The 27,645-nt window shown below is 40.1% G+C and overlaps 5 protein-coding genes across 10 annotated transcripts; 2 read left to right on the forward strand and 3 right to left on the reverse strand.

The window, feature by feature from the left end:
• Positions 1–217: 217 nt before the first annotated feature.
• LOC111190932 (uncharacterized) lies at positions 218–2,213 on the reverse strand. Its single transcript, XM_049465164.1, has 3 exons — positions 1,775–2,213; positions 681–899; positions 218–601 (listed from the first exon to the last, which is right to left on the reverse strand). Exons 1-3 carry the CDS (start codon positions 2,173–2,175, stop codon positions 397–399), a joined length of 825 nt encoding a protein of 274 aa, XP_049321121.1. The 5' UTR covers positions 2,176–2,213; the 3' UTR covers positions 218–396.
• Positions 2,214–7,268: 5,055 nt separating this feature from the next.
• LOC111193108 (protein NYNRIN-like) lies at positions 7,269–10,452 on the reverse strand. 4 transcript variants are annotated; one of them, XM_049464663.1, is made up of 2 exons: positions 8,626–10,452; positions 7,269–8,355 (listed from the first exon to the last, which is right to left on the reverse strand). In XM_049464663.1, the coding sequence occupies exon 1, from the start codon at positions 10,416–10,418 to the stop codon at positions 9,123–9,125; it is 1,296 nt and encodes a 431-aa protein (XP_049320620.1). In that variant the 5' UTR covers positions 10,419–10,452; the 3' UTR covers positions 7,269–8,355; positions 8,626–9,122. The 4 variants fall into 4 exon arrangements, with proteins under 4 accessions (XP_049320620.1, XP_049320618.1, XP_049320619.1 ...); XM_049464661.1 differs by having other exon boundaries at positions 7,269–8,478; XM_049464662.1 differs by having other exon boundaries at positions 8,430–10,452.
• A 2,619-nt stretch (positions 10,453–13,071) lies between these two features.
• LOC111188716 (uncharacterized) lies at positions 13,072–16,409 on the reverse strand. 3 transcript variants are annotated; one of them, XM_049464666.1, is made up of 2 exons: positions 16,108–16,409; positions 13,072–15,837 (listed from the first exon to the last, which is right to left on the reverse strand). In XM_049464666.1, the coding sequence occupies exon 2, from the start codon at positions 14,366–14,368 to the stop codon at positions 13,250–13,252; it is 1,119 nt and encodes a 372-aa protein (XP_049320623.1). In that variant the 5' UTR covers positions 14,369–15,837; positions 16,108–16,409; the 3' UTR covers positions 13,072–13,249. The 3 variants fall into 3 exon arrangements, with proteins under 3 accessions (XP_049320623.1, XP_022518191.2, XP_049320624.1); XM_022662470.2 differs by having other exon boundaries at positions 15,912–16,409; XM_049464667.1 differs by having other exon boundaries at positions 13,072–15,676; positions 15,770–16,409.
• A 4-nt stretch (positions 16,410–16,413) lies between these two features.
• On the forward strand, positions 16,414–23,333 carry LOC111194352 (uncharacterized). The gene is made up of 4 exons (XM_049465045.1): positions 16,414–16,700; positions 20,640–21,564; positions 23,034–23,130; positions 23,223–23,333. The coding sequence occupies exons 1-4, from the start codon at positions 16,694–16,696 to the stop codon at positions 23,331–23,333; spliced, it is 1,140 nt and encodes a 379-aa protein (XP_049321002.1). The 5' UTR covers positions 16,414–16,693.
• A 39-nt stretch (positions 23,334–23,372) lies between these two features.
• On the forward strand, positions 23,373–25,521 carry LOC111194353 (uncharacterized). The gene is made up of 3 exons (XM_049464668.1): positions 23,373–23,573; positions 23,941–24,042; positions 24,134–25,521. Exons 1-3 carry the CDS (start codon positions 23,485–23,487, stop codon positions 25,032–25,034), a joined length of 1,092 nt encoding a protein of 363 aa, XP_049320625.1. The 5' UTR covers positions 23,373–23,484; the 3' UTR covers positions 25,035–25,521.
• The last annotated feature ends 2,124 nt before the right edge of the window (positions 25,522–27,645 follow it).

Here is a 27,645-nt window from a genome sequence, read left to right on the forward strand (position 1 = left end):
TTGGTTTTAATACCCATGATGGTTCTGTTTTCTTGCTTCTATTTCTCTACAGGGTGTATACAAGTTGTTGTGCATTTGCACATTTGTGTTACCAATGGATGCAATTTAAAATAGCTAAACACATTCTTTATATTTACATTTGTGATCTCTGTTTGTAATGATGGCCAGTTGCATGTAGCTATGTAAGCATTTTCCCCCTGAGGTTACTTCGGGACAGTTTCCTTAAATGAATTCAGGTTTATTGTAGATTCAGATATACAATTCTTGAAGCATTTTTGTTCATATTTGCAAAAAAATATATATATTTTTATGATTTTACAATATTTCTTATTATTTGGGTCAGATCTTTTCCAGCTGAACTCCAAAAGTTACAGTTAATATCTGTGATCAGAACAGTTATAGCTGTGCAATGTCTTTAAGCTGTAGATACAGTTCTGATGCTGCCTCCCAGTTATTTGGCATCTGCAGCTGAATGTGCTCCATAACAAAGTCCAAGTACTCCTGGATGTCTGGGTCACCACATGGACTGATTGACTTGTCCTCAGGGAAGACATCCAATTCTGTCTGTTGAATTCCAAACCCACAGTCCCTGGAGCCAAACCTAGGAAATAATTAATAATAGCATTCATTAGCATAAACAAACAAAACAGAAGAGTAACAATGTATCACCAATCAATTACCTGTGTGGTAAGTAGTACAGTTCATTGGGCACTCCCCCAGGACATGATGCTGTTCTCGATGTGCGAATCCTGTGACTGTTCCACAGAGTAACACATTCATCCAGGTCCTTCTGCAGGACTTCAGTGAAGCAAAACCTCACCAAGCATTGATGCTCATGACTTCCATTGAAATGCCCTGCATCTCTGAGGTCAGCAAATAACTCCATCCAGAACTGAGACCTATAAAATAGGATTACAATTAACCTTCCTATTATGTTTGGGGTGAATTTGATTCCATGTTTAAGGTCTTTCATAATTTACATATTCTAATTTAATGTGGGCAATTGGGTAAACTACTTAATTTATGCTTTCATTGTCCTGTACACATTAGCATTTCACACAATAATTTTTGATGACATTGAGGTCACGGACGTATAGTTTTCTCATCTTCAAAAAAAAAAATTTAATAAAAATCAGGGCCCAAACATAACCATAACTGTAGTAGTGCGAGAACCACTGATGGTGCATTTAACATGAGGCAGGGAAAACATAACATATTACCTATGCCAATGGGGGTGGGGAAAATATGATTCTTGCAAAGATAATATTTCAAACGAGGATGGAGCAAAAAAGGCTTGCACAAACATCCTTCTAAGCCATATTTTTGGTACTCTGTGCTCTCTTTTAACTCAAAAGTATCTCCAAGATAGGTTTGTGTCAATGAGATGTTTTCACATCTATTTGATTATTAAAATGACAAGATAATATTTCTGAGATTAATGAGGATGCTGAAGAGAATGAGATCTTAAGTGTTGACCCTTCTTTTGTCTCTCAACCACCTGTAAACACACCACCTTCCAAAATTGTACTACCTTAAAAGAAGGCTGTTTAAGCAGTCAACAAACAAATAACATGACATTAATGGATAATTTTAATTATAATAATTTTCTGGCAGTCTACATTTTACAAATAGACCCCAAGGATAAAATATGTTAGTACAATTGAGATAACAGGAGGGTTAACTATAGAATTTAGATTATGTACAATATCATAATATGTAAACACTTCAGGGTAATATCCATTATGAATAAGTACATAAACTAAAGACCACGTACCTTCCTTTTCTAAATATGGACCACCACGACTCAATGCGTTGATTGTTTGTGGATGAGCCGTACATGTGGCTAGACGCTCCTGAGAAGTAGTCTGTGTGCTGTTGGCGTAGGGTACACTGAATTGCGGCCATAGTGCCGTTCTCTGTGCCACAATCAGTCCTCAATCTCATAGGTACAACACCGAGGTTTCGTACACAAGAGAGGAAATTGTGAGCAATGACTGATGGGTCGTTATTTGTCGGCCCACATACAAGCCACAATATTTTCCGCGAAAACCCATCTATGCACCCCGACAGGGCCAAGCCGAACGGCTTAAGTTTGTCGTAACCATCAGCATTCCATAGATAATTCGGCCCCATCGAGTGATAGGTTCTTCTTACGAATCTTCGGCGTGCTCTCATCTCGCATCCTCGAGGATTGAGCTCCTGGAGTAGTAACATAACATCTCTCTTCACTCGCAACCTGTACTTTTGCTTGAGAACTTGCCACATCGTTCAGTATCCAAAGAGCTGTCCAGGTCCACGAAGCTCCAACCTAATAGCATTTCTGACTGCGTTCGTAGAGGAATACTGCTTTCTATGGAACAGTCCAGCCTCTTTAAGCTTAGTTTTAAGGCTCCGCAAGCTAAGGCTAACGCCATGTAAAGTGAACATCATGTCAACAATAACACCATAAGAGTGGCCTGCATTGAAATACCCTACACACAAATCCATTATCTCTTCTTCCGTCTGCTCTTTTAAAAAGTCCAGCGTTCTTCCACATGAAAAACAGAAGCGTGCCAGTTGGCTAAAATGCTTGCCACAAAACGGACAGAACATATTTTCGCGTATTTAGCTCCACTCCACTCTCTTTCACCGCGAAGCAGCTTGGGTCCGCAGCAAGCACTTCCTGTGTGTTAGCCCCTCCCTTTCCGTAAGAAATCGCAGTTTGTAAAAGTGTTTCAGCGTTTGTAAAAGTGTTTTAATATTTGTAAAAGTTTTAATGCTTGTAAAAGTGTTTTAATGTTTGTAAAAGTGTTTTAATGTTTGTAAAAGTTTTAATGTTTGTAAAAGTGTTTTAACATTTGTAAAAGTGTTTTAATGTTTGTAAAAGTGTTTTAATGTTTGTAAAAGTGTTTTCTGACATGTTAATTTGTTTTGCACTTCAGGACCACCGTATAAAACTTTATTAATGCTTTTTATTTATTTTCTCTCTTCTCTTTCCTCCTTGATGTACTGGTATTGATAGGGGGCCACGACATTGCGAGTGAACAGGGCCCAGAATTTGCTGCTACGCCCCTGGGTCCGCCTCGCCGGCAGTGATCGAGGTAACAGAGAAAACAATCGAGGGAACAGAAAGGAGCCATCGCGGCTCTTAACAGAAAATATACATTAGTAAAGCCGAGCGTAGGGGTCCGCCTCGCCGGCAGTGATAGAGGTAACAGAGAAAAGAATCGAGGTAACAGAAAAGAGAGCCGTTGCGTTCCTTTAAAAATAAATGTACATTAGTAAAGCCGAGCGTAGGGGTCCGCCTCGCTAGCAGTGATGGAGGTAACAGAGAAAAGAAATAAATGTACATGGTAAAGCCGAGCGTAGGGGTCCGCCTCGCTAGCAGTGATGGAGGTAACAGAGAAAAGAAATAAATGTACATGGTAAAGCCGAGCGTAGGGGTCCGCCTCGCTAGCAGTGATGGAGGTAACAGAGAAAAGAAATAAATGTACATAGTAAAGCCGAGCGTATAGGGGTCCGCCTCGCTGGCAGTGATGGAGGAAACAGAGAAAAGAATCGATGTAATGGAAAGAATAGAGGGCAGAAAAGAGAGCCGTCGCCTTCCCTCATGGTAAATGTACGTAGTAATGCCGGGCGTAGGGTTCCGCCTCGCCGGCTGGGATCGAGGTAACAAAAGAATCGAGGAAACAATTAATCAAATTGAGGGAACAATAAATTAAAATCCGTGAAACAATGAAATAAGATTAAGGGAACAATGAAATAAATTGAGAGAACACTAAATATAGAGGAAACAATGAATACAAATGAGGAATTGAATTAAATAAAGGAAACAAGGAATTAAATAGAGGGAACAATAAATTAAATTGAACAGAAAATATATCGAAGGAACAATAAAGTAAATAGAGGGAAACAACAAATTAAATCTAATTAGGGTTGTCACGATACCAAAATTTTGACTTCGATACCGATACCAACTGTAGTATCACGATTCTCGATACCAAAACGATACTTGGAAGAAAAAAAAAACAATAAAAATATCTGAACATAAAATGTTTATTTTTGACTGAACTGGATTGAACACTGAACAATCGGTGCAAACGTTTTTATTCTAAAATGAAACATTTGAACAAAAAACAAGTTTCGTTATTATAACCTTAACTATAACATAATTATCTAAACACTTCCTAAAAACTAAAACTAAAACCAGAGGTAATGGTAGCCTGACTATGTGAACCTGACGGGCAGGCAGAAGTTAAGTTCTGAATAAGGAAAATAAAGAGACAGAAGAACATTACAATGTTATGTTCATTTTAACACTCACTGCTCCGTTTTATTAATCAACCGTTTACCGTTTTTAATAAGCCCATGTTCAGTGTAACGATCAAGCAGGCTACGTGCCTGACCACAGATTTGCAATGGAAACGCGAAAACGTGAACATCCTGGCTGTTTTCGGGCTGTTTGAATGAGCGAAATATGATCAGAATTATGTTAAATAATACAGTAACATAGAAGCATAGAACTATTATTTAATTAAAATGATTTTTAAGAACAGCTAAACACAGTGCTGCAGGTCAAACGCAGAGGAGTTCACGTGCGAGAGAGAGACACAGAGAGAGACAGAGTGAGAGAGCGAGAGTGAGAGAGAGAGATTTGCTTGTTCTGATGTGAGCTACTCACAGGTAAAGGTTCTCTTTTATCTCATTGTGCTCATATTCTAGTCCCACACATAAGTCTGCAGCTCCCTCAGTGTTTTCTGTCGTATTTTGCGGCTAGCGCGAGCGCTTACAACTAACACCGCCACGAGGTGCCGCCGCGCTTGTGCCGAATCCGACTCCCTGCTGAATCCGACTCCCGCTTCGCGGACAGAATCGGCACAACACCCCCGCTGTACAACTGCGGGAGTGAAAACAGCGCTTATAAATAAAGTAGTTTAGTTTCACTTTCAGTTTTCGTTATTTTATTTAAAAATAAAAATATAAATAAAAAACAGATGCCTACATCTCAGACTATTTTCTGGAGCCCGAACCCGACCCGGCCCGAGGAATGTGGTGGGAAATCTCGGCCCGAACGTGCCTCGGGTCAGTTCGGGTTCGGGCAGAGAATCTAAGCTCTACTCCTCTGCACTGGATAGACTTATAACACCGTTTACAAACTGGGTTTGTGGTGTTGGTCGGATTCCCTTCTTCATCAGCGATGTAAGCAAAATTTGCCCACACTTCACTCCTCGCGCCCGTTTTGTCCACAAGTCGCGGACGAGAGACATCTGTTATTTTAGCCGTCGCCATTCTACACTCGCTGCTGCTCTGCTGGCTTGCGCGTGGGTGTGTCGCTCTCAACCGAGTCAAATGAATCGATTCACACGTGAATCGATTCATTTGTTCAGAACACTAAGTTTATCTGAATCCTGCCACACCGACTGCTGCGGTGTGAATCAGTTTTCTTTTGAACTGAATCAAATCGCGCCTACTAATTTGACTCATTTGAAGCTAGTGACTGGGCTATATACAGTATCGAAAGCATCGAACGCTAAAGAACCGAATCGTTTGTGATGACGTAGTATCGAAAAAGAATCGAACCTTCGGTACACCGTGCAACTCTAAATCTAATTGTGGATTAGAACGACGGAACGATGAGTAAATCGAGGGAACAATGAATTAGAGGGAACAATAAAATAAATCGAACATTGAAATAGATCGGGAACAGTGGAATAAATCGAGGAAAAAATTTAAATAGAGGGAACAATAAATAAATCGAACAGAGAAATAGATCGAGTGAACTGAGAAATAGATCGAGCTAACAATGAGCAGAGGGAAACAATTAAATAGAGGGAACAATAAATTAAAATGAACGGAGAAATAGACCTAGTTAACAATGAGCAGATGGAAACAATTAAATAGAGGGAACAATAAATTCAAACGAACGAGAAATAGACCGAGGTAACAATTAAATAGAGGGAACAATAAATTAAATCGAACAAAGGAACTGAGAAATAGACAGAGCTAACACGGAGCAGAGGGAAACAATTAAATAGAGGGAACAATAAATTAAATTTAACAGTGAAATAGATTGAGGAAACTGAAAGATCGAGGAAACAGTGAAAGATTGAGACAACCGTGAAATAAATTAAGGGAAAATTAATAAAGGGAACAATTAAATAAATAGAGGGAACGAAAAATTAAATAGAGGGAACAATAAATTAAATGGAGGGAACAATAAATAAAGTTGAACAGTGAAACAGATCAAGGGAAGGATGAATAAATCAAGTAAATAATACATTAAATAGAGGGAGCAATAAAATAATAAATAATAAATTAAATAATAAATTAAACCGAGGGAACCATGTATTAATTCGATATTAAATCGGCCTCACCGGCAGGGAGGGTGCCGCGCTGTCTGGGAGCCAAGCAATCGCGCTGGGAGACGCCTGCGCTGAACCAGGGATCCGACGAGACGTGCAGCGGCGCCGGCGGACGGTACGCGTCCACTGGCACTTTTCTTCAACGCAGGTCGCCGTGCCGGATGTCTCGGCTCGCCGCGTGTGGGCGTGTCTGTGACGTGAGCGTACACAACGGAAGCGCATTATTATTATTATTATTATTATTATTATTATTAGTATAATACTACTACTACTAATAATTATTATTATTATTACTATAACTACTATCATTAATATGATGGCGATTAATAATAATTATAGATTTAAAATAAAAGATTTATGAAATTATTCACATAGTTAACTGGGTCACATTTGATAAAACCTTCACCTAGTAATGATAATGATAATCAAATTAAAATCCTTCCCGCTCAAGCCATGTAAATATTGTCCAATAGTATATTTTCCCTCCAAATCTTCACGGTTTTATATAAGACCTGTTAATAATATCCATATCACAATGGATTCGAGAAAGAAAAACGCTGCCATCCTCGCTCTTCTTCATCTTCGGAGAAAGCGCCGATTCCACCGGGCTTTCTGGGTCCACCCGATCCTATGTGCTCGCAGGAATTTTGGGGAATATTATCGGCTGGTGCAGGAGCTTCGCCTGGATGCTGTTCTCTTCCAACAGTATTTTAGGCTCTCCAAAGATCAGTTTGATGAGCTGCTCTCAAAAGTGGGACCCTTGATAGCAAAGAAAACCACACAAATGCGAGAGGCAATATCTCCAGCTGAACGTCTTGCAATTTGTCTCAGGTAAATGTATGTGTGACCCCTGGGTACCTTATATTGGAATGTTTTATAAACCCACTCACTAAAAATGTAATAAGGCACACAGGAACGGAATGAGGCTAAGGTTTACAGAACACATTTATTATTTTGTTTAAAACAGATACATTAAACCAGACCAATCACCTTCTCTTAAAACGCTAGTGGTTATACAAAACTGACCACAGCAAGGGATTAACAATTTTTAAACATTTCTTTCAGGACACTCATACAAATCACTGTTTTCCATAAAATCACCCAATATAAGACTTCACGAGCATTATAATTTGGGCCTATAACACTGATCCCAATTATCTAAGTACTTTCACTTGGTAACACTTAATGATTTAATAAATTCGTCTATTAAATAAGGCTTCAATCTGGGCTATAACACTGATCTCAATAGTCTATGTACTTTCACTTGGTAAAACTGAAGGATTTAGTAAATTTGCCGATTAAGTCAGGCTTCAAGCTGGGCTATAACACTGATCTCAATAGTCTATGTACTTTCACTTGGTAAAACTGAAGGATTTAGTAAATTTGCCGATTAAGTCAGGCTTCAAGCCACCCATTAATTAGCACACAAAATAAATAAAAGAAAACCAAAAAAGAAGAAAATAATGATAATAATAATAATAATAATAAACCACACTGCAAACAAAGCGAAATACACTCAAATTAAAATGTGCACAAAACCATAACACTACAAAGTAAATATATCAATAAGGGGCTGAAGCTCTAAACCAAAAGGACCAGTTACTTCCCATAAATCAAGTTAATGTACTCGTTGAAGCTGTACTGGAAGGCACCAGATAATGGTTCTATGAGGAAGTATGGCAACCCTGGGCCAAAAAGCCTATGTTAAATCACTAAAACCATAATTTTATTTTAATTTAAACTCTAAAAATTATTTAGATGTAAAGATACAATCCTAAAACCCGGGAGAAGATGTAAGAGAAGATTTTGAGAGAAAAACAGTGGCTACTATCATTGGCCTTTTTCGGTCACTCCTAAAACATAAATAAAAGTTAGCCACTCCACTCATTGACTGTATTAGTTACTTTTTACTGCATAAATAAAGTATCCAGTCAGATAATACATACCAATCAGTCGTAAATGCGGAAGCCAGAACTCAATCGCCTTCACAGCACCTTCAGCATCAATACAAACGCTATATAAAAGCATAAACACACAGTTAGCTACCTCTTCCACCTACAGTAATTCAGTAAAGCAAACTTTACCCACCACTCAGCAGCTACACACCCCCAGCTGATTCCTGGAGCTCCCACATTCACTAAGATAAAACAAACTTTCTTTTAATATACTGAAAATTGAGTAAGCTTAGTAAACTTTTAATATTTATGTCCAGTACACCCCCTAAATCTAGTAAAGTCCACTGTAATTCAAACTACCACAATACAATATTAAAAACAACCCATACCTGCTTCAACTATGGATTCCTCTCACGCACACAGTGCCCCTTGATACACCCTCCAGGTGTTCCTTTAATCCTTTCCAGTCAGTAAGCACAATAAAACTATCTCCCACAGAGTTCTTTTAAAGCAGCTTTCCCACGAGCTGGAGCTTTCCGACCGGAGCTTGTACCTGTCGCCACGAGACCAAACGCTACTTCGTGCTGGTCCCGCGAGACTATAAGCAGCGCAGAATCCTGTTCTGCCAATCAGTAGCTATCAAAATAAAAGTCCTCCCCTCTACCTAGAGGAATCTATGGTTCCGTGAGACTATACGCAGCATGAGGTCCTGCTCTACCCATCAGGGACTGTCAAAATAAGAGTCCTCCCCTCTACACCTCACCTAATGGAATCTATAGGGCAACACTAGGAAATATTAATTAAAATCTTCCCCACAGCTCTACCCGCTACATCCACCCCCACTTTAAAAAGTCACCGTCCCGGTGACTACGCGGTGCCACAACAATCACCAAGGTCTAAAAAAACATTGTACAGTGCTAAGTGTGGGCTGAGCTGCAGTCCCCAAGTCCTCATGTTGAGGGGCCACTGCTCGAGGGAGGTTGTGTGGATTAGAATGCTGGCCTGCTGTTTTACGTGCTGAACGCCTTAAAGACACTGATGCAGGTGCTGAGGGCAACTCCCTCTCCTGCTGGACAGCATCCACCTCTGGTTCGGGGATGACTACTTGTTTCACCGCCCACTGACCACGATCGGAATCATCTGCTTCTTCACTGCCACTTTCTTCACAGGAATCCTTCCTTGGTTCGACAAGGCTTGGGCTTTCAGTCTCGGCACCGACTACAGGCACAACTCGTCTAGGGACTACTCTTAGCTCAGTTCTGTGAAAGTTCCGAGTGGGACCTATGGCACCCACTGGACATATGGTGTAAACCCGTCCACTTTCGTCCAAACACCGTACCACTTCATATGGCGTACTATCCCAGACATCTTGGATCTTATTTCGACCATGCGTGTGATTCTTCCTGTACACTATGGTCCCATTTGGAAGTATGGGAGCAAACCCCTGCGCTGTTGGTTCCCGTCGCCTAGCTGCCATCTTCAGTTGCCGCTCTGCACTTGCATAAGCAAACTGGAGAAATTCTTGTTGCTCTTGTACCCAATCTCCTACTGTACCTTCCACCATTTCCTCCGCCACAGTACCCAGCAGGGCATCAATGGGTAGTTGGGGTTTCCTTCCAAACATCAGTTCATATGGGGAATGGCCTGTTGATTGATGCACCGTAGTATTGTAGGCGAACAGTAACTGGGGTAGATGATGCGACCACCTTCGTTTCTTCTCCGCTGGCAAAGTTCTTAACAAATCGTGCATGGTACGATTAAACCTCTCACACTGCCCATTACCTTCTGGATGATAGGGACTTGATCTACTTTTCACCACCCCATAGAGCTTACACAATGCCCTTAGCATCTCTCCTTCAAAGCAACGGCCTTGGTCAGAATGTATCCGTTGAGGCACCCCATACACATGAAACCACTTCTCGGTCAGGATGCGTACTACTGTGCTTGCCTTTTGATCATAAGTAGGGAATGCCTGAGTAAATTTGGAGAAAACATCGGTCACCACCAGAACATTCTCTCGACCATCACTGGCCTTTTCAAGCAGAGTGAAGTCTATGGCCAAAATCTCTAGGGGCTTGGAGGCAGACAAGTGACCTGGGAAAGTTCGTACCTTAGGGAGTATGGCTTTTGCTGCCACGCAGCGAGCACACTGCTGAACCCATTTTTCAATGTCTCTACCCATTTGGGGCCAATAGCACCTCTGCCGAACAAGATATGCTGTATGTTCGCACCCCTGGTGACCATGATTGTCATGAAGAGCAGTTAACACCTCTGGCTGTAAGGCTTCTGGTAGCAACAACTGCAGCAGTTCTGTATATTCCCCCGGCCTGTGGGTCAAGCGGTACAACACACCTTCTTGGTCTCTTATCTGTTTCCATTGTTTGACCAGGTCTAATACTGTCTTTGTCTCCACTGCTCGCTCTTCGGGAGAAGGGGGGCGGCCACGTCTCCAATAGACAAGAAAGGCGCCAATTGTTGAATCAGCTAACTGAAGGGCTTTTAAATCGGCTTTTTGTCGTGTTGGTAAGGCATCCACGCTGCAGGAAGAACCAACACATTGATGCACAACAGGCAGACCCAAGCCAGTGAGTGGAACAGAGACCCCTGGAGCAATCTCTTCAATGTGGGAAGGTGCAGACAAGTCAGATTGCCTAGAAAGAGCATCAGCAGCCCTATTTGCAGATCCAGGGCGGTACTTAACTTCAAAATTGAAGAGAGCCAATTGTGAGGCCCAACGTTGTTCAACAGCTCCCAGTTTAGCAGTCTGAAGGTAGCTCAGCGGGTTGTTATCAGTGAATACAGTGAACTTCGCCCCCAACAAGTATTCTCTGAATTTTTCGGTGACTGCCCACTTCAATCCCAAGAGCTCCAATTTCATGGAGCTGTAGTTAGACATGTTTCTCTCAGTAGGATGCAACCCTCTACTTGCATATGCCACAGGACGTCTCTTCCCCTCTTGTTCTTGTGACAACACTGCACCCAGCCCCATATGACTCGCATCTACTTCTAAGAGGAAAGGTTTGGCAAAATCTGCATATGCCAACACAGGTGCTGTCACCAACTTGTCTTTGAGCAAGTTAAATGCCTCCTCGCATTTGTCACTCCAATGTCCCTGTAGAAATTTTACTCCTGGTTTTGACTTTGTCTTCTGAAGGGCGCCCACTAGCTGGTGAAGTGGTGCAGCATACTTTGCAAACTTGTCAACAAATCGCCTGTAATACGAAGCAAACCCAAGGAAAGAACGAAGCTCTTTTACTGTCGTTGGACGCTTCCACTCTGACACAGCAGTTATTTTATCCGGATCGGTTGCTACCCCTGAGGCAGAAATCACATGACCCAGGTAGCGAACTTCATTCTGAAAGAAATTACACTTTTCCAATTTTAGCTTCAAATTGTGCTGTTGTAGTCTTCCCAAAACCATTTGCAAACGCTCTAGATGGGAGTCAAAAGTGGAAGAGAAGATCACAATGTCATCCAAGTATAATAACAAGGATTGGAAGCGTTCATCTCCAAAAACACGTTCCATAAGTCGTTGGAAGGTACTTGGTGCGTTGCAGAGCCCGAACGGCATCCGATTAAATTCGAATAAGCCAAAAGGGGTGCAGAAAGCAGTTTTCTGTTTGTCTTCTTCGGCCATAGGAACTTGATTATAGCCACTGGTCAAATCAAGAGTGGAAAACAATTTAGCACCAGCCAAAGCATCCAATGATTCCTCAATCCGTGGTAATGGGTAAGCATCTTTTCTTGTCTTGGCATTCAGCTGCCTATAGTCGACACACAAACGCAGGGTGCCATCCTTTTTTTGAACCACAACAATTGGGGAGGAATAGGGACTACAGCTCACCCGCACAACTTCTCTCTGTAGAAGATCTTGAATGTGTGCCTTAACTTGTTCATACTGGGATGGGGGAAGCCTGCGATAACGCTGGCGAACAGGGGCATCATCAGTCAATGGGATTTCATGTTGGATCAAGGTGGTACAACCAATATCACCTTCACCTTGGCTAAAAACCTCACTATACTGTCGCAGTAAAGCCTTACCCTCCTGTTCCTGAGCTAGGGACAAAGTAGGCCAAGAAAGATTGGACAGATCCAATGGTTGACCTTCGGCACACAAGGACCGCATAACAGCAACATTCTCTTGATTTCCTTCCCGCTCTTCGAAAATCACCCTTTCAGTATTAGCCTGTGATTCTACACAAAATATAATTCCCAACACAGTGCGCGGAGGTAGCCACACATCCCGGGACTCCACATTGACTACTGGCACATAGAGCTGTCCCCTATTAAAAGAAAGGTATGCTCTAGAGAGTAAAATACCTGGTGGCAACTTACTGCTCCCTGGCTCCAGCAACACTGACTGCACTGACGACCCCACCTGCTGATTGCCAACTGCTTCCACTAGTTTGACTGAGCCTGCGGGAATGCGGACAGACGTCCGACCTGCTACCTTCACTGGACCCAGGCGGCCACTAAGTGGCAGACAATCTAGCTGATGACACTCCTTCAAAGCTTGCCTCCACACATCCCCAGCGGACTGCAAAGAGGGGGTCTGGAACAGAGCAGAACCATGTTGTTGAAACAATTCACGATAACACTGACTGATCACATTCATGCCCAATAGTCCAGGCACCCTGGCCTTTTGGGCTTTACTATGAGGGTCAATGGGATCTCGGACCACTAGAACGCCCATTCCAACCAACGGTTTCCCTAAGACTTGGATATCCAGCTCCAAATAGCCAATATATGGGACCTCCAAGCCATTTGCTGCTCTAAGCTGAAGCCAACGACACTCCTGTAAGGGTCTAGACAGAGACTGAAAGTGCTGTTAAAAAAACCCTTCAGTGATAGTAGTGACCATAGAGCCTGTATCTAGTAAGCAAGGAACTAACACCCCTCCCATGCATACCTCAACTACAGGACAATCACCCATCAACTTAGATAATTTACTTGAGTGCAATTTTGAGCCTACCCTAACCCCATCTGATGCTTGGCCCTCAACAACAGCGGGTATTAGTTTTCCTGTGGCTCAGAGGCACTAACCACCCTTGTCCCCATATTGGCCTGAAACCTACCACCCCTAGAAAAATGGTTTGACCCTCTGCCCTCCCGACAAAATCTTGCTATGTGGCCTGGCTTTTTACACCTCACACAAATTGGCCTACCAGAAGGGTCATAATGATATGTCGGTGCCGCTTGGCCCAAGGATGCCCCATTCATGGGAGATGGCTGGTTAGCCAAAGAAAAGTGATTTAACAACAGATCCAGCTGGGCTTGCTGTTTTTTTAAACACTCCTTCAATTCAGATATTTCCCTATTTGGTTGAGGTACTACTGCTTGAGTGGCGATGTTACACTCACCCACTACCTCAAGTTGAGTATCACAGGAGTATGCGCGTGTCCTTGTATGTGCCCCATGCTCACCTTCTTCCACCCAACGAATGGCATCACTGCGAACAGCCAAGAAAGAAATATCAGGGTTAAGCCTTACGGTACGTTTTAGCTCCCTCCGGAGCATACCATCTCGAACATGCTCAATGAACTGGTCGCGCACCAGGTGGTCAGCATTGGTAATGGGCCTAGGGCTTTGACGTTTAACAATTTCCATGAGAGATAAAAGAGAATGAGAATATTCTCTCAATGATTCCCCATCTAATTGTCGACGTTGAAAGAATTGCTTTTGTAACCCAATATAAGATTGTGAACAACCATACAGATCTACTAAAATGGCAAAAATTCTCTCTGGGTCATTCTTGTCAATAGCTGGGCGGAATTTAATTTCAGTCTTAGCCTCCCCTTCTAGATGATCATAGACAAATAAGGCTTGCTCTAATGGGGGCATATGGCGACCCTCCAAGGACCTGCGCACCTCCTCAACCCAATCTTCTACAGTCAACATATCTGAGGATTTACCAGAAAATCTAGGGCATTTTCGTTCTCTAGGAATATACACATAACGCTCAAATCTAGTTTGGTTACCCTCTGATTGAATCCTAGCCCTGGCTTCACCAGTACGGGTGCTAGCACCCACATTAACTTCCTCTGTTACTTTAAGCCTATCATTTTCGGCTTGCAATTGTTGTACACGTTCTGTCAATGCCCTGAATTGTTCTTCCATATCGGAAGTAGACATATTACTCCAAAAATAATATTAAAATACAAAAACCAAAAGAAAAAACAAACAACAAAAACACTTCTAGGAACGGTCCGCTCTGTTGTCTCTCCGGGATGGGGCTTCTTGAATAGCGTGGCACACCGTCCCACTGGATCTTCCGATAATAACCACTGTTTTTCTCCCTCTCTCTCCCTCTCTGCTAAAACCTCTGATATATTTCAAAACAAAAAAAATGAGTGTCCTGGAAAAAAATATTTGTACGTGTCTTAAAAAAAAAAACCTCTATCAGCCTCAATCCTGCCGACTACGCCAAAATGTGACCCCTGGGTACCTTATATTGGAATGTTTTATAAACCCACTCACTAAAAATGTAATAAGGCACACAGGAACGGAATGAGGCTAAGGTTTACAGAACACATTTATTATTTTGTTTAAAACAGATACATTAAACCAGACCAATCACCTTCTCTTAAAACGCTAGTGGTTATACAAAACTGACCACAGCAAGGGATTAACAATTTTTAAACATTTCTTTCAGGACACTCATACAAATCACTGTTTTCCATAAAATCACCCAATATAAGACTTCACGAGCATTATAATTTGGGCCTATAACACTGATCCCAATTATCTAAGTACTTTCACTTGGTAACACTTAATGATTTAATAAATTCGTCTATTAAATAAGGCTTCAATCTGGGCTATAACACTGATCTCAATAGTCTATGTACTTTCACTTGGTAAAACTGAAGGATTTAGTAAATTTGCCGATTAAGTCAGGCTTCAAGCTGGGCTATAACACTGATCTCAATAGTCTATGTACTTTCACTTGGTAAAACTGAAGGATTTAGTAAATTTGCCGATTAAGTCAGGCTTCAAGCCACCCATTAATTAGCACACAAAATAAATAAAAGAAAACCAAAAAAGAAGAAAATAATGATAATAATAATAATAATAATAAACCACACTGCAAACAAAGCGAAATACACTCAAATTAAAATGTGCACAAAACCATAACACTACAAAGTAAATATATCAATAAGGGGCTGAAGCTCTAAACCAAAAGGACCAGTTACTTCCCATAAATCAAGTTAATGTACTCGTTGAAGCTGTACTGGAAGGCACCAGATAATGGTTCTATGAGGAAGTATGGCAACCCTGGGCCAAAAAGCCTATGTTAAATCACTAAAACCATAATTTTATTTTAATTTAAACTCTAAAAATTATTTAGATGTAAAGATACAATCCTAAAACCCGGGAGAAGATGTAAGAGAAGATTTTGAGAGAAAAACAGTGGCTACTATCATTGGCCTTTTTCGGTCACTCCTAAAACATAAATAAAAGTTAGCCACTCCACTCATTGACTGTATTAGTTACTTTTTACTGCATAAATAAAGTATCCAGTCAGATAATACATACCAATCAGTCGTAAATGCGGAAGCCAGAACTCAATCGCCTTCACAGCACCTTCAGCATCAATACAAACGCTATATAAAAGCATAAACACACAGTTAGCTACCTCTTCCACCTACAGTAATTCAGTAAAGCAAACTTTACCCACCACTCAGCAGCTACACACCCCCAGCTGATTCCTGGAGCTCCCACATTCACTAAGATAAAACAAACTTTCTTTTAATATACTGAAAATTGAGTAAGCTTAGTAAACTTTTAATATTTATGTCCAGTACACCCCCTAAATCTAGTAAAGTCCACTGTAATTCAAACTACCACAATACAATATTAAAAACAACCCATACCTGCTTCAACTATGGATTCCTCTCACGCACACAGTGCCCCTTGATACACCCTCCAGGTGTTCCTTTAATCCTTTCCAGTCAATAAGCACAATAAAACTATCTCCCACAGAGTTCTTTTAAAGCAGCTTTCCCACGAGCTGGAGCTTTCCGACCGGAGCTTGTACCTGTCGCCACGAGACCAAACGCTACTTCGTGCTGGTCCCGCGAGACTATAAGCAGCGCAGAATCCTGTTCTGCCAATCAGTAGCTATCAAAATAAAAGTCCTCCCCTCTACCTAGAGGAATCTATGGTTCCGTGAGACTATACGGCACAATGGAGAAGTTTGCCCTGAACGTGGACTTACAGGCTGCTCAGCCTGTAAGGCTGCATCCCGCCTCCTCGATCACAGCCAATCAAATAACAGCATAGCCAAAAGCCCCGACCATGGCGCTAAACCCCACCCCCTCGACCAAAACCAATGAAATAACAGAATCGTTAAAAAGCTCCGCCCACAAGCACAACCAGTGAGAGACGAAATCACGAAGCCGCGCTGGGATTCAAACTTTCAGTCTGGACAGTAACTGCTGCTGCTGATGCTCCTGCTGCATGTTCGGTAAGTTCTAACTTTAAATATATTTAAACATGTTTTAAAGGAATGTCCAGTTGAACAGAAATATCAGTAAAAAACGAATGAAAACTAGTCAGTTCCTCTGTGTTGTTGAGCTAGCTGAGGAGCAGCTCTCAATGTTTTTAACATGTTGGCTAACGTTAGCTAGTTAGCAGGCTAAGGAGCCAGTACACAGAACACAGCAGAACACAAGCTTTCATGTAAAGACAGTGTTGGTGTTTTAGCTAGGTCAGAATGCTATTGTAAATGGCTTACAAAACTTTAAAGGAAAATGCACATCTTTCTGGTCTAAATGCAAAGCAAGTAACTTAGAAACAGACTGATTTAGCCTGTTGGTCTGATTTAGCCTGTAAAAACAGGCTGAAGTTTAGCCTTGTGGTCATTTCATATTTAATCAAACTTATTTCATATATAGGGTACCTGCCTTCAGTGCTCAAACGTACAGACTGATATAATTGCACTTATAATATTCAATCCATACATGTTTATATACTTATATTTTCATATTTAAGCTGCTCTGATATTTTTTACATAAAATGAACTAATGTGGATATAAAAATTGCAGTGGTCTTAAAAAAGAATACTAAAGATAATTGCTACCAGGTTGATTGGAAGCCCAGAAACTATTTTGTTTTACGTTGTTGTTTGATACTTCTTCTTAGCTGATGTGACATGTGCAAGCCTCGGAGGCTGAGGGGAAACACATTTAGCCTGACATAAAGGCTGATTGGAGGGCCAAGTTTACTGTAGTTTATAAGCATTCCTTAATTATGATGCTCCTAAAGCCGATTAAAGTGCCAGTGATCATTATACATAGATGCTTATTATATATCCTTCCAGGCTGGTATGAAGTGTGCTTGCCTCAGAGGCTGATTGTAAATACTCTTTGCCTTCCAGGCTGGTATGAAGTGTGCTTGCCTCAGAGGCTGATGGTAAATACTCTTTGCCTTCCAGGCTGGTATGAAGTGTGCTTGCCTCAGAGGCCGATGGTAAATACTCTTTGCCTTCCAGGCTGGTATGAAGTGTGCTTGCCTCAGAGGCTGATGGTAAATACTCTTTGCCTTCCAGGCTGGTATGAAGTGTGCTTGCCTCAGAGGCTGATGGTAAATACTCTTTGCCTTCCAGGCTGGTATGAAGTGTGCTTGCCTCAGAGGCCGATGGTAAATACAATTTGCCTTACAGGCTGGTATGAAGTGTGCTTTCCTCAGAGGCTGATGGTAAATACTCTTTGCCTTCCAGGCTGGTATGAAGTGTGCTTGCCTCAGAGGCTGATGGTAAATACTCTTTGCCTTCCAGGCTGGTATGAAGTGTGCTTGCCTCAGAGGCTGATGGTAAATACTCTTTGCCTTCCAGGCTGGTATGAAGTGTGCTTGCCTCAGAGGCCGATGGTAAATACAATTTGCCTTACAGGCTGGTATGAAGTGTGCTTGCCTCAGAGGCTGATGGTAAATACCTTTTGCCTTCCAGGCTGATATGAAGTGCGCAAGCTTCAGAGGCTAATGGGAAACCATTTTCTGTCTTCAAGGCTGATTGGAAGGATGGTGATAATTTACTGTAATTGATTTAGCATCACTTATGCAAGATGCCTCTGAGGCTGATTAGAAGACCAATGCTAATCTCCCTTTTTTGCATTTTATGTACCTTTCAGGACGATGTGTGCAAGTCTAAGAGGCTGATGGCAAATACTTTTTGCCTTCCATTCTAATTACAGAACCAAGGTAAATTATTAAGTGTCACTTTATCAAGATGCCTCTGATGCTTAGAAGACTAGTGATAATTTCACAGATGTTTGTTATATATCTTTCAAATAGTTTTATTGTCAATTCTGCATTTGTTCAGGACATACAGAGGATTGAAATTGTGTTACTCTCCTACCCAAGTTGCAGCAAAAATAAACATTAACAATAATAGATTCAATACAGATAAACTAAGTATATAAATATATGGCTGATTTGAAGTGTGTTTGCCTCAGAGGATGATAGGAAACACCTATTACCTTCCAGGCTGATTGGATGGACAATGACAGTAATTTATTTAAAATTATGTACTTAAGATGCCTCCAACATAGATTATAATGCCACTGATCGTTCCATATTGTTGCTTGATATAATTTACACTTTGATTTACTTCATGGGTGATTTAAAATTGAAATCATTTGAATCATGTTGAAAGGCTCATAACCTTAAGGTTGTTTAAGAAGTCAATGATCACTTTGTAATGTTACTCGGGTATATGTCTATTAGGCTGAATAAAAAGTCAGTGATAATTTACCTTAATTAACATGAGTATATTATATGCCTTCAAGGCTGATTATATGATAAACAATAATTTTAGTGTTACTTAGATATATACCTCAGAGGATGATGTTAAGTGTACAAACTTCAGAGGAGCATGGAAATATACCTTATGACTTCCAGGATGATGGAAGAGCAAAGATTTTTGCTAGAAATACTTTTTTTGTAAAAGGACATTACCTCCTAAGCTGATAGAAAAGACCATAGGTTGATCAGAAGGTGAGTGGTCATTTTCATGTCACAGCTCTGTTTGTAGCAGATAAAGCTCGGGAATAAAAACAGTGCAGTCATTTTGCATAAGCCATGATATGTCTGGCTATCTTGCTGGGTGTAGGATATTTATTTCTGTTTTCATTATTTCTGTTTTTCATGATTGTTACACTGGCATTCTTTATTTAAAGGGATAGTTCAGGATTTTTGACATGAATCTGTACGGCATCCCCATTACCAGTGTGGTGCATTCACTCTGACTAACCCCCGACAGCGTCCTGTGAGCAGAGTTCTCGTCCAGCTTTGGTCAAGGAGAAAGTAGTTGGGCAGGTTTGCTGGAGCCAGGAAAATAAAGCGTTTCTCTTCCCTAAACAATATGTGTTCAAAGGAGTGATTTATCTGCTCCAAACCCGCTGTAGAAAAAACGGTCCCACCTTGTAATCACTCGGCCCTATTTTCTCTAAATTCGTATGAACACATATTGTTTAGGGAAGAGAAACGCTTTATTTTCCTGGCTCCAGCAAACCTGCCTAACTACTTTCTCCTTGACCAAAGCTGGACGAGAACTCTGCTCACAGGATGCTGTCGGGGGTCAGTCAGAGTGAATGCACGACACTGGTGATGGGGATGCAATACAGATTCATGTCAAAATTCCCCAACTATCCCTTTAACAGTATGTATAGTTTATATCATAAAAGCATATTCTTTTTCCTGTTCTCTATGGAATATCACTCAAACTTTGCTTGTTTTGTACATGTTGGATCATAAATGCAATTATGATATTATACACTGGGTGTCTACTACACTTATCGTCTGTTATCATTGTTACTTATAGGTGCAATTTGTAGTTCTACAACTAGACCATCTGTTTCTATGTATAATTTGTTAGCAGCCTGAGTACATTTTAGAGCAGGTATTATGTGGTTGGTTATTTATTCCCAGCACTGCAGTGACACTGATGTGGTGGTGCTTTGTTAGTGTGTGTTGTACTGGTGTGAATGGATCAGACAGTTTGCTGGAGTTTACAAACATCTCAGTGTCACTGTTGGACTATGAATCGTCCACTAACCAAAACTATCCAGTATCCCAAATTGTAGAGTAGAAGTGTAAAACAATATAGATAAATAACATTTTGTGTTGCTGTATTAATGCTCAACAACTCCACTCCAAGGTAAACCAGTAGCATAAAGGTGCACCACTAATGTTACAGTTGGTAAATCTATGTATATTTCATGTTTTCCTAAAAATCAAAATACATCACCTTGCTTATAATATTGCAATATATTACAATATTTGTATTAATACCTCTGTATCGTGTTGATTATAAAATTGCCAGTTTTTGTCAAAAGTGTCCAGTTGCTCTTTGATCCTATTAATATTATGTTATAGGTTATTTAAATATATGCCTTTTATTTTCCAGCAATGGAGGCACACTGGATTGCTGCAATTGAGAGCTCTCTTCGAAAAGAGGCAGATCCTAAAGTCAAGAGGTCGATTCAAGTACTGTCTGGTCAGAGTCAAGATGCCTTCATGTCTTCACATCTGCATTACCTTGAAGAATGTGGCCTTGGTAACTTTGTAGCCATGAAGAAACGACATGCCAATCATTTTCAGTGGCGATGTGAAAGAGCCAGTCACTGCAAGGGGAAGTCTACTGGAGACCCCCAAAAAACAAGAGCCAACAGTTGTGGGGCCTACGTATCTTTCACATTTGTAAACAAGAACTGTTATGATGGGTGTATTATACGACTCATGAGTGACCATTCTGGGCATGATCCTAACAGTCCCTTAGAGAGCACTGTAAATCGGATTCATCCTGGTCTCACTGACTACATTTATACCCTCATTCAGCAGGGTCACACAAATGCTGAAATACTGCTCTGTTGCAAAGACTGGTCGGACACACAGAGCCAGTCGTATCTCAAGGACAGAAGGTACCACGTAGCACCTGATGATATTAATTTTATACGGAAAAGCTATAATGCACATACTCACATGGATTTAAATGACTGTGTTAGCGTGGACCGATTAATCAAAAGTAAGTTCAAAGATGACATCATCTACTACCAGCCTTTGTCACACTCTGAAAAGCAGGCACTCATCATTGTTTTTAGCACACCTTGGCAGAGAGATCAACTGAAGAACTATGGCTCTGACATGATATACCTTGATGCAACATATAAGGGTATTACCCAGTATGGATTCGCTTTTTATGCTGTCATCATTAAGTCTTCCCAGGGTCGTGGAGTCCCAGTGGCCTTCTTCATTTTAAGTGAGGAATCTACAGAGAACCTAAGTATTTGTCTTCAAAAGCTGCAAGAGTGTGTTAATCCCTTTCAACCAAGGTAAAACTAAAAGGTCTAAAAGGTAATGGATTACAATAAATATGGAATAGGAAACTGTATTTTTGCTCTTAAATGTATATTCAGCATTTGTGATGTGCTAATGTCTAATATATTTTGAATTCTGAGTTTTTATTATTTGCCTGGGATATTTCACAATTCACGATTACTGGAGAAACTCGGCTGTGGCAGTCTTGACCCAAGTTTTCCTTCTACCTATAGCGAATTGTCCAAACATTGGCTGGTGTCCAAAATTGAATTTGTCATTTAACATAAACTTTGGCCTGAGGAGAAAAATAGTAACTTAAAGTAGCATTAAACACCTTTGACTCATACTGTAGCTGCATTTTGTAGTTCAAAAATTACAGACTGTAGTCCATCTGATTCAATGCATACATTGTTTACCCCTTTCACCCTGTTCTTCAAAGTCAGAACCACCACAGAGCAAGTGTTATGTGGGTGGTGGGTCATTCTCAGCACTGTAGTGACACTGACTTGATGCTGATGTGTTAGTGTGTATTGTGCTGGTGTATGTGGATCAGACACAGCAGTGCTATTGGATGTTTAACACTTCAGTCTCACTCCTGGACTGAAAATTGTCCACCAACCAAACCTATCCAGCCTACAGCATCATGTGACCGCTAATGAAGGACTAGAGGATGACCAACTCAAACTGTGCAGCAGCTATCGTCTATGACTTTACATCTACAAATTGGACCAACAATGTAAGAATCTCTGACTTGAGTTGACAGTGTTTCAAAACTCCAGTAGCACTGCTGTGTCTGATCCACATACACTAATACAACACACACTAATATACCACCACCATGTCAGTGTCACTACAGCACTGATGATAATATATCACCCACATAATACCTGCTCAGTGGGGGTCCTGACCTTTTGAAAAACAGGGTGAAATGGGTTAACAATGTATGCAGTGAATCATATTGTATACAAACCGCACCAACAGTACCAGGCAAAAGTGTTTGGACACTTTGCCATTCAATTGAATGATCATTTATTAAAACTGTTTGGTATAACTCAGTTATGTTTCTGAACAACTGATGTAAAACTGGTAAAGAATGTAAAAAGGGCACTAGGAAAGACTGCTACCACCCAAGCTGATTACAAAAGCAATCATTATTTGTGTTCTAACTTGTTTTGCAGACATTAGATGCCATCAATACAGATGTACTAGACACTGTATTCCAAGAATAATACAAAATCCTATCATCCACTGGACAGATAAGAAGGCCAATGGTCATTTTACGTGGTACAATTTTGAATAGAATTCATGTGACTACAAGGCTGATATTAAAGACATAGACCTACCTTCTAGACTTTGTTAAAAAGGCACATTTCCTTCCATGCTATTTCTCACACACACACACACACACACACACACATATATATATATATATATATATATATATATATATATATATATATGAAATTATGTATTTTATTTTCAGGTGTGTCATGGTAGACAGAGATCTTAAGGAAATCAATGCAGTGCAGAAAGTGTTCCCACACACTAGAATACTGCTGTGCTGGTTTCACGTTCTTCAGGTAAAATTCCCCCACAACCACAGAATAAGATTTCATTTAGCAGAACTGTGCATATGTTTTATTATGCATGTATTTCTATATGTTCTATATAGGCAGTTCATCGCTGGATGCAACGCCAAGATGAATGTAAAAAGCAACCAGCTTTGAAAAATGAAGTCATCAGGGCAATGATAGCACTCAAACACTGTAAGTTGCTCACATAGTTGTGTCCAAAATATTTTGTCTGTTGATAATCCTTTAAACTAATGTTAGTCTTTGCTTTTTCAGGAAGCAGACTTTGAAGAGAGGTCAAACCAAGTAGTAGACAGCATTGATGAACTCTCAGGCACAACAACTATCTCAAACTATTTAAAAATGCAGTGGTTTCAACATTCCAAGATGTGGGCCAACTTTGGAAGAAGAGTATTCCACCAAAATAGTGAAACCAATAACTTGGCTGAGAGGTTTGGATGTCTGTAGTCTCCTGCATTGGTTACCAGCCCTGGTTCTACATATTTAACGTTGCTCAAAAACACATAAAAAAACTGATGAGGAGCATGGAAAGGGCAGTACATAAAGTACTTCAGGACCAAGGCTGCAAACCACTTGGCTAGCTTTTTTTTGTGTTCTTCAGTCATTTTACTTAAATAGTCCAGTATAATACTTGGACTTCTTTTTGGTGTGTTGTTTTGTGTTTCCTTGTTTACTGAATAAGGCAACTGAATGATATTTAACTTGAAAAATACTTTATTGTAAGTGTTTGCAATTTTCTTCAGCTCATTCATCTTTTAAAATTTCAGCAGATTTTTGAGCATCTGTTTTGTTTTTCAGATTCTTTTTCAGCATGAAATACCAATTTCTTCAAGGGTATGCAAACAGACGTGTAGATGACTTGCTTCATCTTTTGAGTGAGAAGGTGGTGACATATTACAGGTTAGTTGACAGTTATTACTGAACTTTTGTGTTTTTAATTACAATATTTTACCCATTTTTAACATTATTATAAATATGTTCTGTCTTTAAGCTACCTGGAAGAACTCTACAAAGCGGGCCGGATAACTGAGTTGAAGAAACCAGACATGGGTGAACTTGTGTCTAGGATGAAATACAAAGGCTTGCATGACAAAGTTGTTTTTCAGGCTGCTGGCCAAATATTAGTACCTTCAGAAACCAGTGAGGGAAAGTGTTATTTTGTTGATCTCATCACAATGCTCTGTGAATGTGATTGGGCTGAAAGGGGAAACCTATGCAAGCACATTGCCTTGGCAAAGCACGTTTGTGAAGAAAGAGATGTGGACATAGATGAGTGCAGAAGGGAATTGGCTTGCTGTCTGTCAGAACAAGGCAGTTATGAGTGGGATGGAAATGACTTAATTGTACATCACAGGCAAAGTTTTGGAGTTGTAAACTTGCAAACAAAGCACTGCACATGTCTTGCTAGTAGCTTAAAAGAAATATGTGTGTGCCTTAGAGTTTCAGAGATCCTAGTCCTGCGGGATGGTCCAGAAGAGAACATTCAGTCATTTGAAGGTGTTTCAAACCATGTAAAAGAGCATGTAACCCCATGCAAGACTGTAAAAGAAATGATAGGGGCATTGTACAACTGGTCTGAGAGCACAGAGTTCTGTGAAAGTCCAGAATTACTGTCTGCAGTTAACAGAGTTTATCAGCTTGCTTTTGGACAGTACAGTAGCAACACAAGGAAAAGAAAGATTCAAAAGCTTCACAAGTACAGACTAAGAGTCAATGAAGCAAAGAAAACAATACAGAACATGCACTCGTACACGCTGAAAAACAGCTTAAATCGTGCAATGCGCTCACATAGGCCTGACTCACACTTTAAAATTACTGCATTTAAAAAAAGAGTCAGAGATGGTAAGCACCGTATACACTTCCGTGATACTAATAAAGCCATGCAAAAATAAAGTTGCAATTGTGGCCAGTATGACTTTTCTGTATTTTGTACTGGGGCTGTCTCCAGTGATTACTACAATAACAATTATAATATATATTATAATTGTAAAAAGACAAAATCTTTGAATGTTAACTGCCATTTCTGTCCATATCTCGTTTCTCCAAAAGCATTCTCAACAGCAGATAGTTCCATTAAATAAAAGAAAAACCCAGATGCAGTGTTTCAAATTTTATTAACTTTATTAACATAAATTTTTCTTCTTAAACAATAAAATGCAATCACAGTTTCTGTAGTTATTTAAGAAAAAAAATGCAGAAAAGAAAATGTATTTGTGTTAGGATTGTTACAATAATACCTGGAATAATGTACAGTATATGAAATATAATAAACATGTTCACAAACATATACATGAACCTTTTTTTATGTTAGGAAAATAAATGTACATTGACAAGTCAACTTGACATAATAAAAAAACTATATACATGTAAACAGTTTTATTAATGTCTGTGCTGGGTTCTTGGGTTCTGGGTTCTTAATGTCTGTGCTGTCCCTTGGATTACGTGGCTAGAAAAACAATTCTTGGACTAATAACACCACAAGCATATTTGGCAAAATGAATATAATGACATGTACCAATCAGACATAACATTATGACCACCATCATGTTTCTACACACACTGTTCATATCATCAGCTTGGCAAACCACTGACCACATAAGAGAACTCTGTAGTTCAGACTGGTTCAGTACTTAGTTTGTAGTATGTCTGTTTCTCTATATACTTGATTACCTTGTTCTTCAATCACCCCCGCAGCATCACCACAGAGCAGGTGTTTTGTGGGTGGTGGATCAGTCTCAGCACTGCAGTGACACTGACGTGGTGGTGGCTTATTATTCTAGTGTAAGTAGATCAGACACAGCAGTGCTGCTGGACACCTCAGGGTCACAGCTAGATTGATAATCGTCCACCGCCCAAGACTATCCAGCTTCCTGGGCAGTGTCCTGTGACCATTAATGAAGGTCTAGAGGAACACAAATTGTGCAGCAACAGATGAGCTCTTGTTTCTGACATTACACCTACAAGGGGGAGCAGCAAAAACAGTGGGAGGGGCCAAGTGTGTACAATGAGTGGACACAGTGTTTAAACACTCCAGCAGCCCAACACACACTAACACACCACCACCACATCAGTGTCAGTGCAGTGCTGAGAATGATCCACAACACACATAGTACCTGCCCTGTGGGGGTCCTGAACATTGAAATACAGGGTAATAAAGTATACAGAGAAACAGATATACTACAGTCTGTAAGTGTGGAACTACAAAGCGCTCCTATTTGTTTAGTCAACCTGATAAAATGTACAGGGTAGAAATGTGGAGATGGTCATTATATTGCACCCGATTGATGTATGAAGATGAATTATAGGTTACATGATTGAATTTTAGTGTCTTTCAACAATGGTGGATACAAACGATAGAACACACTACACTACAATTGAAATACACAAGAAAATATATTTCAAGTCTTACCTTTAAGTGCTGCAATTTGTGCATCAGCACATTCAGTGAGCAGGTTTTCAAAGATATGCAAGAGTGAGAATCCAAGTCCATGGGTAGCCAAGTTGAACATGCCAGCCTCTGCTTTTATGCCTTCACTGGCTGTTTTGATCATTTCTCTTATAGAAATAAATGTATGATTAGTTTACAGTAGGGCTGTAATTCTACAAACATGACACTGAATTTAAATTGTTTTTACAAATATTTTTTTCTTTTGATCCGCAAATGAGTGTAATCCAATTTCCTTCCATTTGTTTCTTAATTAGCATGAAATAATGACAGATGTGCTATGATATTTTAATAAAATAATAAGAAGCAGAATATAAATAAATGCTGTGAAATGAAACATAAAAAAAATTAATATTCCTGGTTTTCAAAATATAAAAATATTTAAAAGACAATTATGTATAAAAGAGGATTGACTTTCTGGAAGATATAAGATATGTTTTTCTATTTTACATAAAGTATTATCATATGTTTTAATTATGCATCATGGTCACATTGGAGTACATCTGTATTTTTTTATCTGGACATCAGATATAACTGTTTAGGAAAAGGTGTGGTGTTACTTTTATAATATAATTTTAAACAAATTCTAAATTTGAAATTAAAACAGACTCTTACTTGAATAATGCCAGGTGACCAAGGGCCACATCGGTGTCTCGTTCCTCTAATAACTTCACCTTACTGAAAGGTACTTGTGTTGCCACAAGGTGACTAAGGCTTTGGCTCAGATCAACTACCTCCCCTTTGAACATAGAAGAACATTCAATTTAATCTAAAGTTCTGAAATAAGATTAATAAGTCTTAAATGTTCATAGACATTGCTGTACAGGATACACTTAAAAATGAAAATGTTAATATTCTACACTGCACTACATGTGGTAATCTGTACTGTACCCTCTGTCAGCTTGCTGCACATGGAGGTCAGTGTTGTAACTGGCCTTGGACAGACCCCTACATTGTCCAGTTCTGTCTTGAGACTAGCTTTTTTGTTTTTGTCCATCCTCAGGTACGCCACACAAGATGCAAGGGACATGCCCTCTGGTGGCCCAACTCTCCTTTTC

This window comes from Astyanax mexicanus, chromosome 15, assembly GCF_023375975.1.
Source record: "Astyanax mexicanus isolate ESR-SI-001 chromosome 15, AstMex3_surface, whole genome shotgun sequence".
NCBI classification, from domain to species: Eukaryota; Metazoa; Chordata; class Actinopteri; order Characiformes; family Acestrorhamphidae; genus Astyanax; species Astyanax mexicanus.

What these genes read in the sequence shown, in the direction of transcription:
- LOC111188716 (XM_049464666.1), bottom strand. Translation starts at nt 14,368, where the DNA reads ATGTCTACTTCCGATATGGAAGAACAATTCAGGGCATTGACAGAACGT.
- LOC111194352 (XM_049465045.1), top strand. An exon ending in GTTAATCCCTTTCAACCAAG is followed by an intron (nt 21,565 to 23,033) that starts GTAAAACTAAAA and finishes TTTTATTTTCAG; the next exon opens with GTGTGTCATGGTAGACAGAG. An exon ending in GCTGGTTTCACGTTCTTCAG is followed by an intron (nt 23,131 to 23,222) that starts GTAAAATTCCCC and finishes TGTTCTATATAG; the next exon opens with GCAGTTCATCGCTGGATGCA.
- LOC111190932 (XM_049465164.1), bottom strand. Translation starts at nt 2,175, where the DNA reads ATGAGAGCACGCCGAAGATTCGTAAGAAGAACCTATCACTCGATGGGG. An exon ending in TCCATATTTAGAAAAGGAAG is followed by an intron (nt 900 to 1,774) that starts GTACGTGGTCTT and finishes CCTATTTTATAG; the next exon opens with GTCTCAGTTCTGGATGGAGT. An exon ending in CTGTACTACTTACCACACAG is followed by an intron (nt 602 to 680) that starts GTAATTGATTGG and finishes ATTATTTCCTAG; the next exon opens with GTTTGGCTCCAGGGACTGTG.
- LOC111194353 (XM_049464668.1), top strand. Translation starts at nt 23,485, where the DNA reads ATGCAGTGGTTTCAACATTCCAAGATGTGGGCCAACTTTGGAAGAAGA. An exon ending in ACCAATAACTTGGCTGAGAG is followed by an intron (nt 23,574 to 23,940) that starts GTTTGGATGTCT and finishes TTTGTTTTTCAG; the next exon opens with ATTCTTTTTCAGCATGAAAT. An exon ending in AAGGTGGTGACATATTACAG is followed by an intron (nt 24,043 to 24,133) that starts GTTAGTTGACAG and finishes TCTGTCTTTAAG; the next exon opens with CTACCTGGAAGAACTCTACA.
- LOC111193108 (XM_049464663.1), bottom strand. Translation starts at nt 10,418, where the DNA reads ATGGGTAGAGACATTGAAAAATGGGTTCAGCAGTGTGCTCGCTGCGTG.